Source organism: Cydia splendana, chromosome 5 (genome assembly GCF_910591565.1).
Source record: "Cydia splendana chromosome 5, ilCydSple1.2, whole genome shotgun sequence".
In the NCBI taxonomy this organism is placed as follows: domain Eukaryota; kingdom Metazoa; phylum Arthropoda; class Insecta; order Lepidoptera; family Tortricidae; genus Cydia; species Cydia splendana.
Genome location: NC_085964.1, coordinates 21,318,660 through 21,337,933, shown reverse-complemented (window position 1 = coordinate 21,337,933; position 19,274 = coordinate 21,318,660). Strand labels below are relative to the sequence as shown.

The following is a 19,274-nucleotide window of genomic DNA, read 5'->3' as shown; positions in this document are numbered from 1 at the left end:
TCTAAAGTTTCTTTTCACATTGGTCTGTTATTGACACAAATCTGTTTGCTTTGCTTGCCGGTAGCTACAAAAAAAACTACGTGCGATGTTTCAATTCGGATCCTCCCAGAGCCAACGACCTCACATTTATGGAATCATTGTCACTCAATAAAGAGCTGTTATGTAAATACTTGTCGCAATGATCCAAACATAGAACATGCAGACGAGGGAAATAAAGAAAATTTACTAAACAGTTTTAAAGTAAAAATATGGCGCGAAGCCAAAAATCCGGTGAAGATAATATCAAACAGAGCTGCACGCAATGTCAATATAAACAATCTAGTACGCGATGAAAATAATTAATTTACTGCAATAATCCTTGCTGTGGCAATAAAAGGCCAACCACTTACATAGCAGGTATATGTTACATTATTTATTCTAATGAATCATATGTAGAGCTATTTATAGATGCATATTGGCAAGCAGTGTTACCTAAAAACAAAATACTATCAGAGCAAAGAGCCGTTTATGACTTTAAACTTAACTATCCTCGTGTTAAGATTGAAATCGGTAGAGTCTCAAATTGGACTTGATGCCTTTCGGATGGTGAATGTGTGAAATATGGTAGACGCTATTCTAGTATTGTTGTAGGTTTCATGAACAGATGTTGAGTGTTACGGGCCAGTGAGTGTCCACTGGGTGGCAAATAGGCTTCGCGGACAGGTGTGGTGGCAACATACGTGATGTGGTGTGCACAAAAACAGAAGGAATTATGTCACTGTTGATGAGTATTTTGTTGAGAGCCGCTTGTCTTTTTCGTCGACATGCCATATATATTCACGTAGGATTTAAATACGTTTCCAGGGTGTGTAATTGAGTAAAACCCCATTGCTATGGTGATGTCTCCTGAGTTATTGAAACAAAATATAATTTCCATAACATAATTTGACTACAATCCAATTTCTTAATAGACTATTTTTAATTGGTTATAATTGTTATAATTTAAGCGTAAAGAGCTAGAATAACAACCAGAATTTTTTACTGCTCCAAGCTATCCTAATAAATTGAAATTATTTTTTACCTGGTAGTCTGAAGATCAAAACTAAAAACAATTTTTAAGTTAATAAGTCTCTTTCTAGTCTACATGTTGCCAAGTATAAACGTTACTGAAAATTGATGAGATATCATAATTCGAGCACTAAAGCGTTTTCTAATAAAATAAATCGATTACAATGTCGTTAATAAAGATTTAATGCCCCGGCTGTAACGAGCCACGTGACAGTAAACATGACAGCAATATGCGGTTCCAGAGCTCGTAAAATGTTTGAAGTAGCAAAGAGAGTAATAATGGAGCGATGTATGTACTTACAAGCTTAATGAAAATGTAAAGTTATACTTTAATATGGACAAGTATGTAAATGTCAGTACAATTTACATAGAAAGCGATCGCGTTTACAGTTTAGAATCGAAGGTCGTCGAAATTTTTCAATCCATACATTTCAATTGTGGACGTCCGCGTAATATAGTCAAAAGCTTAACGGCACAATTTGTCCGGAATTTCTGTACAGAATGTCTTTTTTGCTTTTCAGTGTAGGTAGTCATAACGTGATATGCTAAAAGCTTAATGAAAATGTAAATTTGCCCCATTTGATAGTGAAATGTGAAACTTTAATAACAGTATGTATAAGTAAATTTACATAAATAGAGAACCATCTCTCGTATAACGCAGCAGATTAAAACCAAAGGTTAGTCGTGGAAACTATGATATAAATAAGTTGATTGCAAAACTTTACACACATTTGGAAGGCATCAAAAAGTTTGAAGACGGGAATCGCGTATTATACGTAGTTAAACGCAACGAAAATGAATAATGTTTGTTCAGATTTATATATTTATAATTCTTCATGTTTTCTAGCTGTTAAGTATTATAAAAGCTTATTAAAAATGTAAAGTTGCCCTATTTGGTAGTGAAGTAAATGTATACACTCAGTCAGTCAATTACTTTATGCTTGCGAAGTTGCGAACGAAAGCCAAAGTGGGTTGGATGGAGATACATTATTAAACGAAAACAATTTAACGCACGACGATAACGCAATTTGGTAAATCATAATTGATTCGCGCTTGCTAATTATTGATAGGCTTTGTGTGAAAAGCTCCGATAATGAAATTGTAGCTTGACAAAACAAGCTAGGTTTACTCTAAATATCCTTCTAACAAGTTAACACTGATTTTGATTACAATAAATGTATTTATAGACATATGTATTCAAATTTTAAGCTACTACATAAATGAAGTTTAAGTTTAAAATATGATTTCTGATTTTTTTTTTTTATATTGTCTACCAAGAAATCTATTGATTATTCCAAGTGAAAAGCTGCTAATGTTCCCAACTGACCGGGGGCTAAGAAACTAGCTAGTGAGAACACAAAACAAGACCATGGAGAGAATTAAGATAGCGAAGTGTTCCCGAGGGGTCACGACCCAGATTCCTTAACGATGCGCGGGTCGAAGCACTCTGGCGAATGCAGAAAAAGGTAAGATAAGACAAGGATTAGAGGTCGGTGAACTGGAACGGATTGTTTTAAGAAATAGATGATTTGAAATTGAAGCTTTGTTTTTTTTTTCAAGTTTATGGTACAAATCGGTTTTTTGTGAAAGCTTTCGAGTAAAGAAAGCCCTCCCACGAAGTGATTTGCTAGGTTTAGTATTGTCACGGCTGAACAAAAATACACATGATTTTAAATAATTATTCAAAAAATCAATTAACGCTGGTACCTATTTGTAAAATAAAATCATAGATAAATATTAAAATGGATTATAACATAACAACAACAAGCAAATTTGGGCAATTGTATTTCTTTGCCGTAGATATTGACATTTATCACTGAGAAAATTCCTAATGACACGTGTATCGTCTTAGCTTTAAGTCTCCGCTAGAGTTAACACAAGGCACTTCTCATATAAAGTTACAATAAAAAATATAGAAAATGTCTGACTCTGACGCATGTCTCATTAAGCATAACAAAAGACGAGCGAAGCCATCCACGAGAACGTAGAAATGTTTGAATAAAACGTGTATGACGGGTAAAAGTGAAACCGTGTTGAGTGGAGATACAAGTCGAAAGAGTCCTTTGCAAATAGCCGAGAGCAAGATATTCGCAAGTGCTATGAGCTTCACAATATCTTGACCCACATAAGGTACGGGCGGCGACGCGGGTTTCCACCGATCTTATAGCTAGTGTTTTAGTTTAGAGGTTAGAGACCTTGTTGCTGAGTGTACGTCGTACGTGCCGTGAACGAACGAGTCGAGATATTGGATATCTTACTACAAAGTCTAGCGTAAGGCTAAATATGGAAAGGTAAATTATATTCTTTAGTTTACAGCATTTACAGAGCCAGCTTTTGGAATTTGTTTGGAAAGTCCCTGTTTGAGCGAGCCAACGGTAGATTTTATACAATGAAACTATAAGAAACGAAATTGAGTGTAAGTCCTAAAAGAACCGCATAGTCAATTTTACAGATTTATAAACAAATTTACTACAATATTGGAACAAAGGTTTTAAAATTATTGAATCGTCAATCTGCTCAATATTGCTCAAGTTTGAAATATCGATATAAGAACCAATTCAGCAAAAAGTTTATCATGTCTAAGGTAGTTACTTCATTTAATACATCTAACTCATGGGAACATATTTTGCATAATACCAGTACTGATGATGCAGTATCCACAAATATCTATAACGGCTATATTAACATGTCAATAAAGAATTTCAACGCCTTTTCTCCAATAAAACGAGTAATAAACGAACGAACAAGTATGAATATTTGAGACGCGAAAAGTACCGGATATTACTTTTCCATTACAGCAACACGGGGCGGGAAAATAATACCAGGATATTTGGTATTATACCTTATCTCTGATCCGGCTCTTTAATGGATAACATGGCTTGGCTTCCTGGGATGTGCGAGATTGGATTTCATCGATCCGTATATTAAAGAGTTATGCTGATGCTGATATAATGCAGGGTGAATACAATGTTTGCTGTCCCATAGAAGACGCCATATCTATTTCTATCAAATAATCACAGACCACTGCGCCGAAATATATGAAAGATATGTCGGGAATTCATCCACGGTAAAAGTGGTTTAAAATGACATATGTTCACTTTGCAGAATATGGATAAGGGTGGCTTAAGTTGAACTACAGCCTGTATATGACAGATAATAAATAAGAGATGGGTTAAAGCTTTCAGGAGACACTACGAAATTAGGCTATGTAAGGGTTCCCTAATTCCCGTAAGTAGTTGTTTTAAGTTTTAGTAAGGGATCTTGTTTACTGTTGTGACAGTGAATACTTGAATAGTGCTGCTAGTTTACCTACTAGATATTTGCATTTTTAAAATTACCCCGCTTTCGAAGTTACCTTTATTACTTACGTCACGTTGTTTTTGTATTATTTAGATATTAGTATACATTTCTTACAACACCTTTTCTTTATGAAAGAAGTCGGTTTGATCTTCGGCAGCGTTGTTTGCGCGGATAGCGTTAAATTTCACAGACGCCAGTTCGGCTGGTTGTGCTGCTATTTCGGGACCAGACGCGATTGATCCGTCTACGGAACCCTTTGGTTTCTAGTTAGACCTATTCGTTCCGATAGGATAGTATTTTTTTTTCTTTCACAATGTTAGCTACTCTTCCGTTCAATTCACCGACTAATGAAATTTAAGGGCATTCTTTAATAATAAAGTATATTTTGATTTGGATGTTTGTCTCCCCTTCAAGCATGCAATTGTAATGCTTAGTACTAAGGGGGTGCTATCTAACTAAGGGAGAAGGGATTATTAAGGGAAGGGCGTGTATGGCAGTTTAACGACGCAGACGAAGTCAGAGGCAGAGTAATTCTTACTCTACTTAAGTCTGTTTTATAATTAAACAAGATTATAATGAAAACCAAAATTGGAAATAGAAAAGTAACCAGAGGAACGCTTTAGTTGGCTGGATCAGACATGATTAATCTACAAAAACTGGCCAATGAAACTCACTCGCGGTAAGAGTCACGGTATATTGAAACGTCGTATTTCCAAATGAAGTTCATAGAACCGCATGCTTTATTGGTCTACACTTCTGCAGGCAAGTACAGTAGACACTGTAAACATCAAGCAAAACTATAAAATTTTCGCCTTATTACAAAGGAATAAAGTTCACAATTGTAATCAGTTTGCCATCGACAATGTCCTTGGGCGATCTGCGGCCGACAAAGCCGAGTTTACGTGACTAGAAACCATTTGGAGTGTAAACTTCGACCGCCCGTAACTTTTTACTCACATGACAGAACCGATGACGTACACGAGTTTGGGAGCGATGAAGTTTAAAAATAGGTGCATCCTAATCGCGAAACTTAAAAACAGTTGCTAAAATACTTTTTTTTTCAATTATTAATAACCTAGCTGCCAGTTTCAAGCTGTCTTTTCATTTCAGTATATCTATAGTTTGTCAAAGGACTGTCTCATTTCAAACACAGACAGAGAGAATCATACTATCTTTGTCTTACACTGGTACTAACACACAAAAGAAAAGGATGAGTATAGTTTTCCTGGTTCTGGTACTGACTGACAAATTGCTTAGACCAACTATAATTTTATTGCCAGATAGGGTGTTTGTTTCCCTATTTTTTTGGCAATACTCGCTGGCCCCAGTCTATGAGACCAACAAATTTATATGGAAATTTATTCCGCCCATATCCCGTATATGAATGATGAAAATATGGGTTTAATCTGACCCTGGAGTCCTGGAGCATGAAACGGTTATGGATATGATTTGTCAGCTGTCAACAGTTACTTTTCTGGACCGGTAAAACGAAAAGTCATGAAATAAAATTATTCTACTTCAATAGTACAGTGAAATTTAATGAATAGTGACTCGGCAATATTTGGAACAATTTAGTAGAAAAACGGATTAGCTAATAAATACCGTTACAGCCTTTGTACCGGAACCAAATTATATGTTTCGAACACGTTGTGTCATAGATCTATGTATGATTTAAGTAAATACCGATATTAATACCAATAGGTGTGTTCAGGCAAAGTATGTAGAGACAAGTGTATGGGGATATTTTTTTTAAATTATGTAAGACTGCTTTCTTCTACTTTCGTAACCGCTACGAGAATCGAGAATCAAACAAAGTTAGGTAGGGTAAAGGTACGGATATCATTGATATCAGTTACTTCATGCCACACTTCATGCGAATCAAAGGATAATGCAAGGATTACACACCTCGTCACAGTAACAATAATATGAGATCCATAGCGGATTTCTGTCACTATAACAAGTTACGAAGTGGCAGTGACTTTACCGTAACGTAAGAAAAATGGAGATTTTCAAAGTAACACTTTCGGAAAGCTAATTACACAACAGTACTCAGTATCATATCACCCCATTCATCCAATCGACTTAGATTGCCGGGTGTGTCATGTCCTAGGTCTGAATTATGTCATCCGACAGCCGTGGGCGGCTCTAGTGGATAATATACTCGTTTATTGCCGAGATGGGTTGTGTTCTGGGTTATGAGGCGATGTATTAACCTTGGGAGGGGAGGATGTGTGCTTAACAATGATATTGTCTTTATCAACGAGGTGGAAAATGTCGCGCGTCGTGTCTTATGTTGAGGTCTACGATGCACTCCGTTTTTAGAAATTCGCCTATGGAAAACTGGGTTTGAGATAAATGTCAAAATATAATCTAATTAAGTTTCCTTTTACAATAATGAAGTATTGTAAAAGGAAGGAAGGAAGTTTTTGTATTAATTTCTTTTATTGAGATGTGCAATAAACAGTGTTTGTATTGTATTGTGGTGAGTAATTTTAAAACCATTTATTACTTCTCATAATATTACGAGTACATCTTCCAATATTATGTTTTCGATGATATATGACCCTTTTCATGTAGGTATTATTTATTCCCGGAAAACTCCGTCCTGATCGTTTGGGTAAATGTACTGCAAAACTACGCTTCATTTCAAAGGAAAATTATTAACATGAAATTGTTGACATTGAAGAAAAGTATTTAAATATTTTATATTCGGTTATTCAGCGTCGGTTTAGTAATAGTAAATTCTCTAATACATGAGAAAACAGTGCGCGTAACTCCTGTTTACGTAGGGGGCAACTCCGATAAGCAGTATTTACTATTTCGTTTAGTGATAGCTGCATGCGACATGGTCACGCAATAAGATACTATCGCTACCCTGGGGGTAAAAGTCCGATAGTAAAAAAAAATGTTTATGGTAAGAATAAGGCCAAATGACTGGAACAGGCAGTATATTCTCAACTCTCTCAGCCATCCTCAAAAACATGCTTCAGTTGGTTGCAAGAAAAACAAAAAACAAAGTAGTTTGAAAACAAATGAACCCACGCAATCGAATAATTACAATGAGTGAATTAAATTGTTACCACCTGTCCCAAACAAACATTCTGTGACTCAAACAAAAAGGGTTCAAAAAGACGACTCGGTCGTGTAATTTGGGAAAGCTGATGAAAAAGATCTGAGGCCCGTGTAAGCGAAGTACAAAGGTGAATTAATTAAAGCACTTTACCGGAAGAGGAAGGCTGGTCGCGCTCCGACAGGTCCGCGACAAACAGCATGTAATGAGTGTTTTATACAACGTTTTTGCACGACCCTTCAACCTTTGTCGCAGAATCGCACACGGAATCGAATTTCAATAAGATTTTTTAATTGAATGAACGCATTATAAATGCGCCGAGCATCTGGCTTTCGCTTCTGACATTCTCGTTCCGGAATTTTCAGAGCATACAATCGATTTAAGATTTACGAGATGAAATAAATAACAAGTGCAGAGGCACGCTAACAAAGAGGTTATATCTAAATCATCGGTAAGCATCGTTCGGAGCGGTACAAATACATGAAAACAAGGATCCCGTAGCGACACTTGTTCCAAGACCGTGCGGTGCCAAGCCTGGCCGGAAGCCAACCACTAAACCCAGCGATTTTATGCGATACCAAAGAGAATTGATTATAGTAGAGAGGTAGTGTAAGAAAAAAACGTGCCCCGTGTCGATATCCAAAGCAGATGGCGCTGTACTGCGCCATATGTTTGCCACTGAATCGTCTAACGTCAACTTTTGACAATAAGAGTTACCGCAAAATGTATGGAGCTGTAAAGCGCCATCTCGTTTACCTGTCAAATTCGAAACAAGAAATTGTCTTAGATTTTACGCATCTTACTCAATCAATGTATCTTTGGCGATACTATTAGAAACTGCGTTATTTTTTGCGCGAAAACGATGTCGCGGTCTAAACTCCCCCAGTATCTCGGCGTTGTATGATAACGCCAGTGTCACGGCCGGGGAATGTTCGAAAATAATTATCTAACGACATTGACTCGGCGACAATAATAAAAACATTCCACCGGTGTTTTTCGACGCATGCTAAACACGAGCCAAAATCGACGTGTTATTCCAAGACTTTAATGACTTAAACTCGCATGCCATTAATTAAATCAGCGCACACAAAAATAAATGCGACGAAAAGATTCACGAACCGTGCGTCGCATGTACATTACGTAACTCCCCGATGAATAAAGCCCTATGAAACTCCACAGAGAGTCCATTGTCAGGACTATTTCACGCCGGTTCCCATGATATTACATTATGTGGCGTTGATTAATGTATGCATTGTTTACACGAGTCATCCATAAGCGGCAAGTTGGAACAAAATAACAATATATCGCACAAAGAGATGCTTCTTGTTAATGTTGGTGCATTTTGTATGCTGGGATATCATAAATGATGTGACGGAGGAGAATGGAGGAAATTGTCACTTTTCTAGCCATCCGGCGGCCAAATTGATACGCCGGCGCAACCCGAGTTACCGCCTCCTCACGTGTCGGACGGTGTGACGGCACGTTCTTACTTATCCCAATTCATATTGTCTGATAGACATCGATCAAGATCAATTTAGCGAAATAGGATACGAAAATAACAGCGTATCGATCACAAGCGTGTTCGCATTCCTCACAATTGCATGAGAGAGTAGGAAGCGGGTTCAAATTGGCAAGCACGACGCACGGAATGCAAATCTGCGACGTTCCTGATGGGGTCCCTGCGGTGGGAAGCCAAATAGCAATATGCATTCCGAACTCTGGGACGCAGCGCGAGAGTCCAATTCAGATCTTGATGAGATCGATGGAAGATACTACGATTACCTAAGGGATTATTGTACATAAACAGATGGAACAGAGTTGAATATTGTTTGCAGTTTGTGAGATAGTGACGCAGTTGCAGACAGGAGAGTCCTCCGGCAATTTGCCTATTGCCGAGTTCAATTATCGCCCCTCGCACTCATTACTGAATTAGTCCGACAGCGACGTAAAACTCGGTGACGCCTCTGCTCCTGAATCGATGCTTCGTAACCGGTTCACGTCTGTTTACACTGATTTCTTGGCAAAATAAAAGTAACAGGCGGCGTTAAACTTTTACAATTCTTAAACGAGCTTGTGTACACTGTACGAACTAATCATAGAAATTTAAAACGGTGAAGGAAACAGGTGATAAAACGTATAGCATTTTATGAATCGTATTTTAGAAGTATACGTATATCCGGTAAGGAGAACCGATTAAACAGAAATAAGAACATGTATCCCTTTTCCCAACAATTATAGGTACAATAACATCACAACAAAGAACTCGTCTTTATAATAATGGTCGATGTGGTTGATCTTAAAGCAGTCATTATGAAGTTTATCGCGGTAAAGATAAGCGATGACGATGACTAATTATTTAGAGAGAATCAAGACAAGATTGTGTACAATATGTTGTTAACGCAGCTCGCTATAAATAACTTATCTCCGCTCGATTCGTAACGCGGTTATGATAACAAGCCATCGGAAAGGTCGCAACCTACGATAACAAGTATTCCCAGCATTATACATTATTCGAACATGACTTATGATTTATTACACCAAACCAGTTTGCAAACGTAAGAAATAAATTAAAATTTTATATCTAGCCTCCGAAAAGCGGCCTAGAAGTTTATATACACAGAGAATTATTAAATACTGCTGGTATAAAGAATTCGTTTCATTTTATAGGTCACTACTGTCCCTAGCTTTGAATTTTTTAGTCAATTGGCCAGAAGCTAACTGACTGAACAAACTAATTGGAAATTCAATGAACAAATTTTTTAATAAACAATCCGCATCGTCCATTTTTCGTGAATTGCTAAATTGCTATTGACATATGAATTAATTTGAGGCAGGAAGCATTAAATTTATCCGTCATCCTACTCACTTTGCAACAAAGCTCAGTTTCCCTTCGGGGTTGAAAGATGTGATGCAATGTTTTAGTCAAAACTAGGACTAACTCCAGTTGTTATTTGTTACAATAATGTGCCGGATCCCGGTCTTTGATACAATACGGACCGTGCTAAGATGCGTCTATGGAAAAGGAGTGTTTTTTTTTATGTAACTATAAGAAGGCCTGCAGCGAACATAGAATTTTCATTACCTGCCTGTCCGGCACTCTTGGATATTTGAGCGATGATAGTTTCCTATAGCAGATAATGAAATTTAGATTTTAGATGTTCGCAGTAGACTTTCAGTATTGCTTATCGTAAAACTTACCAGGCATGAAGTGTAGCAGGGCAGCCGTGATGGGATAAAGGCTGGGGCTGTACGTGATGTCGGGGCAGGCATAGCCTAGCACGGAGACGACCCGATCGGCGACCGCGCGGCCCTTGCGAGTCAGGTGGTAGCCGAGGCAGTGCGTTGCCTCCACGAAAGGTGGGAGCATGATTGGCTTGTCCGGTAACTCCACTGTTCCGAACACCTGGGGACAAAGCATAAGCTAAAATTAATATCTGAAAAGTAAAACAAAATAACTAGCTTAGTTTATGATGGATAGGAAACGCATTGATGCCTTTGAAATGTGGTGCTGGCGGCAGATATGCCTAGATATCTTGGACCGAACACCGGACCAACGCCTCTATACTCAAGGAGCTCGGAGTAACCACTAGGCTCTCAACCACAAGTCTCCGGAGAGTACTTGAGTTCTTCGGGCACATAGCCAGGAAGACTGGAGACAACCTGGAAAAGCTAATGGTCACAGGTTTGGTGGAAGGAAAGAGAAGGGGCCGCAGTCCAACGCGATGGTCCGACCAGGTTAGCAAATCGCTATCCATGAAGGTCCATGATGCCTTAGAAGTCGCAAGGGATCGGATAGGCTGGAAATCTGCAATCCGAATCATGTGCTCCACTAGGAGATCACGACCCTCAGCACTGAGGAGAACGAAGCAAGGAGGAGGAGTTTATGATGGGCAGTATAATGCATCAGTTTATTTTTAAAGCGCAGTGAGTGTGTGCCTTTTAGTCGCCTTTTACTCATAGGTAGGTATGGCAATGAAATCTGCGTTATGGGCAGATTTTGTGGGGCAATAATGCAGCAAAGACCAAATCACTATATATATGTATATCAAAATAAATATTGTAGGTCCAGTCAAGGAATTTAATTTCAGGACCATTTCGTAATTTGTCACAGTGAAAATAGTATAAGGTCCCTAGCAGCTTCCATATATTATTTTCAATGTGACAAGGTACGAAATTGTGCTGAAATTCTTTGACTGTACGTAGGTACGTCTTTGTAAAGCAAATTATGGGGAACATATAGCATTAACAGTATATAAGTAATTAACCCACTATAAGTATAACCCATAAACATTAATAAATTAGTACTCGAATTTACAGATGACTTAGTCTTCAAACATTTTTCATCAGACTTCTTTATTGTGGAGATATAGATATTAACACAAGAACAAAAGAGCTAGTTTTAGTAACCGATATTACGTTAACCACATCCGGTTACTGATACGGTAATTCAATTTATATTGCCACAATGAGCAGCTAAATGGACTATATCTTTATGATACTTTCTAACGGTAACCCGGTTACCGGCAGATCTATGTGTTAGAAACTTCATAATTAAATATACTTTACAATTACCCACCATGCTATTGCGTTTCGTCTTGTTTGAGAGTGTATGTACCAGTATGCGCCAGTAAATGTTAAATTGATTCTGGTTTAAAAGAGCCAATTGAAATTCGCAACGGACAGATAAAGTTACTTTTTAAAGCGGAGGATACAAGTGTATGTACCTACGATGTTCCCATCAAGAGGAAGGATTCATTCGAGCGCTTACTCATGGAACTAGTGTTGCTGTCGGTGGGAACTCGAATCTTATGAATGTGGATTTGAAGAACTCGACGAACAACAAGAACTGTTCTTATTTTTAGGAGATACTGTATTAAAAAAAACTACAGAATCTTTAGAACCTTGAGTCCCAATCCTTTACAGATACGTTTTTAAGAGTGACTCAAAACACTAGAGCCCGATATAATCTGTCATAAACTCTATCAGACAATCTATCAAAATAAGAACAAGGAAAATCGTCGTCATTAAAAGCGTTAGGTTAGAGAGTAAAGACGTCGTGTCTTAAACATTGTAATAATACTTTAAGTCTCTAACTCTACAATCTCTTCTACATAAGTCTTTCTAGCAAGTTTAAAGGAACTCAGGCACCGATATTGAATTAATACCAGTCTAAAAACCTAAGTCTACTCTTTAAAAGGAGTCTAAGGACTCGAGTTGTTGCCAGCACTATGTGGAACACAAACGAACAATTGCCGAGAGATATATCGTAATGGAAGCCGAGGCTTGATGATGATCCCTTAATTTCCGCCTTCTATAAAGCTGCCGTCGCTCTGTGGAGTCACGATCGCGCTGCAAATATATTTTCGAATCGGGGATCTTTTGTATGAACATGCAAATTGATTCGTAAACACACATAAATTTGTTATCCAATCTAGAGCCGACACATTCACGAGTTGAGCCGTGATTATCCACTTTGCGAGCAAGGCCGTCGAGACATACAAACATTTTGCCTGGCTACACTGCCCGACCGAGTTTGCTTTGTCTGCGTAATGTTTTCATTCCTTTGTACAAGTTTTCAGACCTTTTCGTATTCAAATTCTCTTTAGTACCGCGAGTAATGACAAGAAAAGGTCTGAGCATCTGAGCAAACTTTTGAATTTTATATTTCTTCAGTTTATTTCACTGTTTACTTCTTCTATTTATAGAACGCATGAGACTGCTGATTCTCCGATATCTAATTTAGAAGCAATTGACCTATTTGTCGTAAGATAAATAAATTCAAAGATCTTGTATGTTAAAATACACAGCACAAGAAGTAATTACAATGTAATAAACTACCACTTTAAAAAGTTATTTACTACATTTTGTTACATGTTTGTTGAAAGTTGGAACATTCTCAATCGTTATGTAGTTTGCCTTAAATACTAAATTTAAATGTATCAAAAAGTTTATCATTATCTTTAGAGGCTTGTACCTCACGTCAGCCGTTATCAGTTTCGTTGCTGATGTTCAAACATACGTTAAGATCAATATTTTCGTGAGTAGATAACATGTTTTCATTAACTTCCACTTTCTAAAACAAGCTTCGATCAGCAGATTTCTGGTCGTTTCTAGAATGAAGAGTCACGTGGCCTGAGATAAGGAGCATCGGTTTGAAGATATGCGTTGCGCAAATACGGGTCAATGACTGGCGGTGCCGGCATCGGCATCGTCGACAAAATTCGAATGCGAGCAATAGTCGTTTGTCTCCGAAACAGTCCGAACCCAGTTCTTGGCGGTCGGCAAAATCTTTTTTTAGCACTCAGCTGGCGAATTCGCGATAACACGGATTAAGAAACGATTGAAGTAAATCCAGACTGCACATAAAAAGTCGTTATGCCATTTGTAAATAAGAACTGATAAAAGATTGTTTTCTGTGTTATCCTAAGTTTGACCTAGTGTAGCTTATATCTGCAGTCCGGAAAGCTGCAGTCCGCGACGAATGGCGCCGTATTAGCAAGATCATCACTCATCGAGATTCACAATGATGACCACGACCACTCTGGCAAGAGTGTACCGACTAAGAAGAAGAAGAAGAAGCTTATATCAAGTATTCTGCGAAATTCTTGCATCAATACCAAAATTTCGTTTTACAGCTACAATATACATACACCCGAGTTTTACACTCACCTTTAAAATTTAATTTCAGATACAAGTTCCTTGCCATTTCGTGTTTGAAGTTTCACTTTATAACTCAACAACATGTTACATAAATAAAGCCACAAAAGATTAATTTATTTTTTTTCTAATAAAAAGAAGTTTAAGCATATGCATGGGAGGAACTTCCCGTGAATTTTTAATAAGACTCAAGCTCAAAGCTGTAAAGAGTAAACATAACCTAATTTTGATTAGATAAGATTAAACACATCTTAGCTCAATCAAGTAAGCCAAAGTAGAACAAAAACAAGTCGCAAACTCGACAAAACATTGCAAACTTTAAGAAAGGTTTTAGACGTAAAGAAACCATTTCGTTTGCAGCTGCTGTCTGCTTTATTATTTAATTTCCAAACTTGTGTTTAATTCGCTGAAACAGAAAGCTATATAGAGGATCAAATACTCCAGACATTTGAGTAGGTTGGCATTAAACAAATGCCAAATATGAAGCATCGATCTGGATATTCATTTGAAATTAGAAAAATGTTTGTGAATTATTGGTATGTTTAAGTGAAATTGGAACTTTAACAACCAAAACACAATCGAAAAACGCGATGATAATACAGTCGTAAAGGCAGTATCTACAAAGATTATGCGCAATAAAAAAAGGTGTAAAAACTGAAGCAGATATGATATGACACTGCAGCACTGCAAGCCTTCGCTATCGTGTTGGAATTCTTTAAAACCAGTCGGCTTACGTCACGAACACGCCTCGAAATATTAATGGGATGGCGACGTCAACTCGGCGGACAACCACGAATTATCAGAGGTTTCCATTGGGTATGGTGGTTAATATTTTACAACTATTTAGATCACAAATCAGTGAAAACGGACTAGATGTTAGGCTTTGCAAAATGAGTTTTGTAACTTGAAGATAACTTATACTTTTGGCTTTGAAAATACAATTGCAACTAATATAAAAATTTTGTAACTTCTGAATATTCCAGACTACTTTACATCATACTAAATGCTAACTTCTATTGTCAACCTTACAAATTAACGAAGTTACGAACTAACCCTACAACAACTAAAGCCTTTCTTTTGAACAAAATAGGTCCAAAAATACCACCCTAGGCAACTCCCTTTTGGAAACCAATAATCGCTTCGAAAGCAAATGAAAACCGTGGAACTTCGACCCCGAACGTTAGTAACAGACGAAGCAATGAAGCCAGCGGAGTCTGGTCGCATTTGCAATTTATTTATGTACATCACATTAAATTATATCTTCTGTTAACCTTACAAAATAAAGATGATAGGAACCACACAATAACTAAAGCATTTCCTATAAACAAAACTGGTCGGAGGATGTGACCCTGGGCAACTTCCCTACGCGATAGACAGTTGGAAAAGAAATGAGAATCATGGAACATCGACCCCGTCAGTAACAGACTAAGTAACGAAGGCAACGGAGTCTGGTCGCGTTCGCAATCTATTTACTATTTCCATCGCGTCGCGTCCGGGCCCCTTGTATAATGAATTGCGTGGCGTGCGTCCACTTTTTGTGTCTTGTTACGCGCAAATAGGCTAGTTCTGAATGTTGGCCTTGAGATGGGATTCTCTGTTCATGCGACTTTACTTGTGTCAGGCGTATTTTGTTTGTACTTACTTAAGTATTTTTGAGTTGAATTGATGTAGAGTAGTAGATAAGGTACACTTATAATCTTGTTTTTGTTGGAATCATTTATTTCAATTTATAGATGTACATCTATGATTAAACATTGGCGGTAAATGTTATATCAATATGGGTAAATCTTATGTAAAAATCACTGTAAAGAAATGTGAGAAATGTTTAATGTATGCATACAACAATATTATTATTAATTAGTCTATTGTTGTATGTCGTTAACGTCAAAAGAAATGATGTATCTACACATTCGATGGATTAAGGTTTTTCACCTTTTATGCAACATGAATTAGCACGTGTAAAAGTAAATACAATAGAAACCGCATTATATTAAAACACGTACACGGAACTCTCGTTTATTAGCAAATCTATTGCAAAACCACATAAGACTGGCAAAGCTAATCATTAATTCATAAGGAAACAGCACGAGCAATTAGTATAAAATGAATCTCGGTAAGAAACTGCGCGGATGAGCACGACTCGCGTGCGCGCCACGCCCCCGGCGCGCGCGCCGGTCGTCCTTCGCGGCTCAAGGCCGCCCACACGAACGACAAACCCGTTTCGAAAACAGGCTATTGTTTATAATATCGAACCTGTTTTCGCGTAAGGTTTTTAGGAATCGAACGGTCTTTGGCTAAATTGCTCAGCTTTACTTTATATTGGCGGCCCGTTTCTTAAATCGGCATAGAATCGCAATTCTCGCTTTCGTAAACTACAAGAAAATGCTCTTAATAGGTACATGCTTATGTTCAACAACGACAAACTTGTTGCGAAAACAGGCTCTCTTGTTTGTAATATGGTAATATAGAATCTGTTTTTGGAAAGATTTTTAAAAAATTTTGACGAATTCACTTTTTTGCCCGTCTGGATGTCTTGGGTGCACTCATCATCTCAGCCATAAGACGTCCACTGCTGAACATAGGCCTCCCCCTTGGACCTCCATACGTGCCGGTTGGAAGCGACCCGCATCCAGCGTCTTCCGGCGACCTTAACAAGATCGTCTGTCCATCTTGTGGGTGGACGTCCTACGCTGCGCTTGCTAGTCCGTGGTCTCCACTCGAGCACTTTTCGACCCCATCGGCCATCTTCTCTGCGTGCAATGTGGCCTGCCCATTGCCACTTCAGCTTGCTAATCCGGTGGGCTATGTCGGTGACTTTAGTTCGTCTACGGATCTCCTCATTTCTGATTCGATCACGTAGAGAAATTCCGAGCATAGCCCTCTCCATAGCTCGTTGAGCGACTTTGAGTTTTGAGATGAGGCCGATAGTGGGGTGCACTCAGACTTCGTGTTTTTGCAATCGTATCGAATTTATAGACTTAAAAAAATTCTTTCAGCAATTAGATGTGAATAGAAATTTAATAGCGACGGACGCAAATTATGGCAATGATCTGGACTAAGATATTAAAACTGATTATGGCAATACTGTACAGGAAGGGACAGATACACCTGTTCCTATTAGTCACAGCGAGACTATTTGCGATGACATTGATAAACAAGACAGTGCACAAAGAGTCAATAACAAAAACAATAGCGTTTTGGCAGAGTTGCAAATCTTTCTGGATCTGTGTTCAATTCTAGGTTTAAATAACTTCGTCTGATCAGGATTTGGCAGTTGCATGGATCAGATAATACTGAATGGCTAAATAAAATCAACACAATTAAATAGCTAATGCAGTTTGGTAATAAATTGAAACATAAAGCCCTTGGCATCGGAATATGTATGGATAAGATGGTTATAAAACGAAATACACTACAATGTTGTACGCTACAGACAGTGAAATCAGAAGATACAGATACATGACAAGCTGACAGTGAAAGAGCAGTAGTAGTAAAACACTTTATTGCACAAAACAAGTAAATAACTAAGAGATAATACAATATATGTGTAAAAGAAAGGAACTAATCCCATTAAGGGATCTCATCCAGCTAACCTTTAAGCAACTGAGAAAGATAAATAGGAAATGGTAATCAAACTAAGAGCCCTAAAGGAATTAGCAAACGACAATAATAACTGGCGCAATAATAGCATTCTACCTGTTGTGGGCTGAATGGACGGCCATTACAATAATCTGGTTAACTATGAGTGCATTTGCATCAACCTTGACGCTCCGGTGAATAATACGCTGTATCGAGTGCTTTCAACACTTGCCCATTACGCTACTGGGCTGAAAATATATTTTGCTCGACTAGTTTAGTGGGTCTATAAATTCGTGGGAACCCGACATTTATGGCGGACGTACTTTGTTTTTAACACGAAATAGATTTTGAATTGATTGCGAATTGTGTAATAAAAGATATAAGGGTTTTGGACACTTCTACTAAGAAAATCAAAGAGTTGCCCTTATGAAAAGTCAGCGAGAATATTTCGGATTGAGATAACGTCTTAATCGGAGTGACACGTGAATGTAATGAACAGCACCAAGAAACGAAGTCAACAACATACCAGCCTTGGATTTTAAAACGGCATATGAATGGAAAATAACATAAAATCGATCTGGAAATACTCTCAATAAACCACACGAGCACATGACCCGTATGAAGCAAAGACTTGACATTCCTTTAGTGCTCGATTCTATTTTAAATTTCGTCAATAAATCTATTCACGGTGCTGGTAACAAAGTCGCAGAGCAGGCCGTACTAACAGCAAGGCACAATATACTGACCATTGGTGGTGCTTATCTCGTTGCAATAAGGTTTATGGATGGTGAACCAAGAGTTTACTCGCATCAAATTCGCGGTAGCTCGTGTCGGACCACTTTATCCAATTAGCCGTTGATTGTCGGTGGCGAGAGGTCGCGTCGGGGTTGTGCCTGCACTAATTAAGAACCCTCGCCCACGTTCATTGTTATTCCTGCATCCCGGCTCACGTGACTCGAAATCAGAACAGTAATAACATTATCACAAATCACAATAGTGATTCATTGTTTATCCAGTTATGCAAATGAACTACAGAACTTTTCCTGTGTGGCTGTGTAAATAAATAGTTTTGGCGGCGTTATTTACGCATGCGAATACTGTAGATACTATTTTCGGCAGAGCAAATCCACAAGACGGATTCTGTCTGAAATAACTTCGTGTGCGAACGCGATTGTAAATCTTTCGCGGTCCGAACTCTATAGTTGAAAACACTCTTGCGTTATCTACTGAAATAACAGTGTTGGAGCACTTAGAAACGAACATATTAACATCATTTAAAATTACAATTGATAATGTTGATTCGTGTACACAAGAATTTCTAGATGCGACTATTTATGTTAACAGATCCACAGTTAATAGTTTGTTAACAATCCAATTCCCCGAAACCAGCATATTGACCCTTTAATATTTTTTTTAATTTAAGTATAATTTAGGTAGTAATGTAACTGTAAAACACTGATTTAAACTTTCACGATTATTAAACATTATCAAACTGCACAACGGGACTTAATCGCGTATTTAGTTTTTAGTACTTAAATACGCGATTAAGTCCCGTTGTGCAGTTTGGTAATGTAACTGTGCTAGAGAAAGGAAGTGGCTGAGGTTGCATAAAGGATAAAAG

The 19,274-nt window shown here is 37.9% G+C and overlaps 1 protein-coding gene across 3 annotated transcripts in view; it reads right to left on the bottom strand.

Moving 5' to 3' along the window:
• LOC134790917 (GTPase-activating protein skywalker) overlaps nt 1-19,274 on the bottom strand; it is a 125,184-nt gene that overhangs the window by 49,659 nt on the left and 56,251 nt on the right. For all 3 annotated transcript variants that reach the window (XM_063761921.1, XM_063761922.1, XM_063761920.1), the window contains exon 4: nt 10,616-10,820. In XM_063761921.1, coding sequence (XP_063617991.1) covers nt 10,616-10,820 — 205 coding nt within the window. The remainder of the gene's footprint in view (nt 1-10,615; nt 10,821-19,274) is intronic.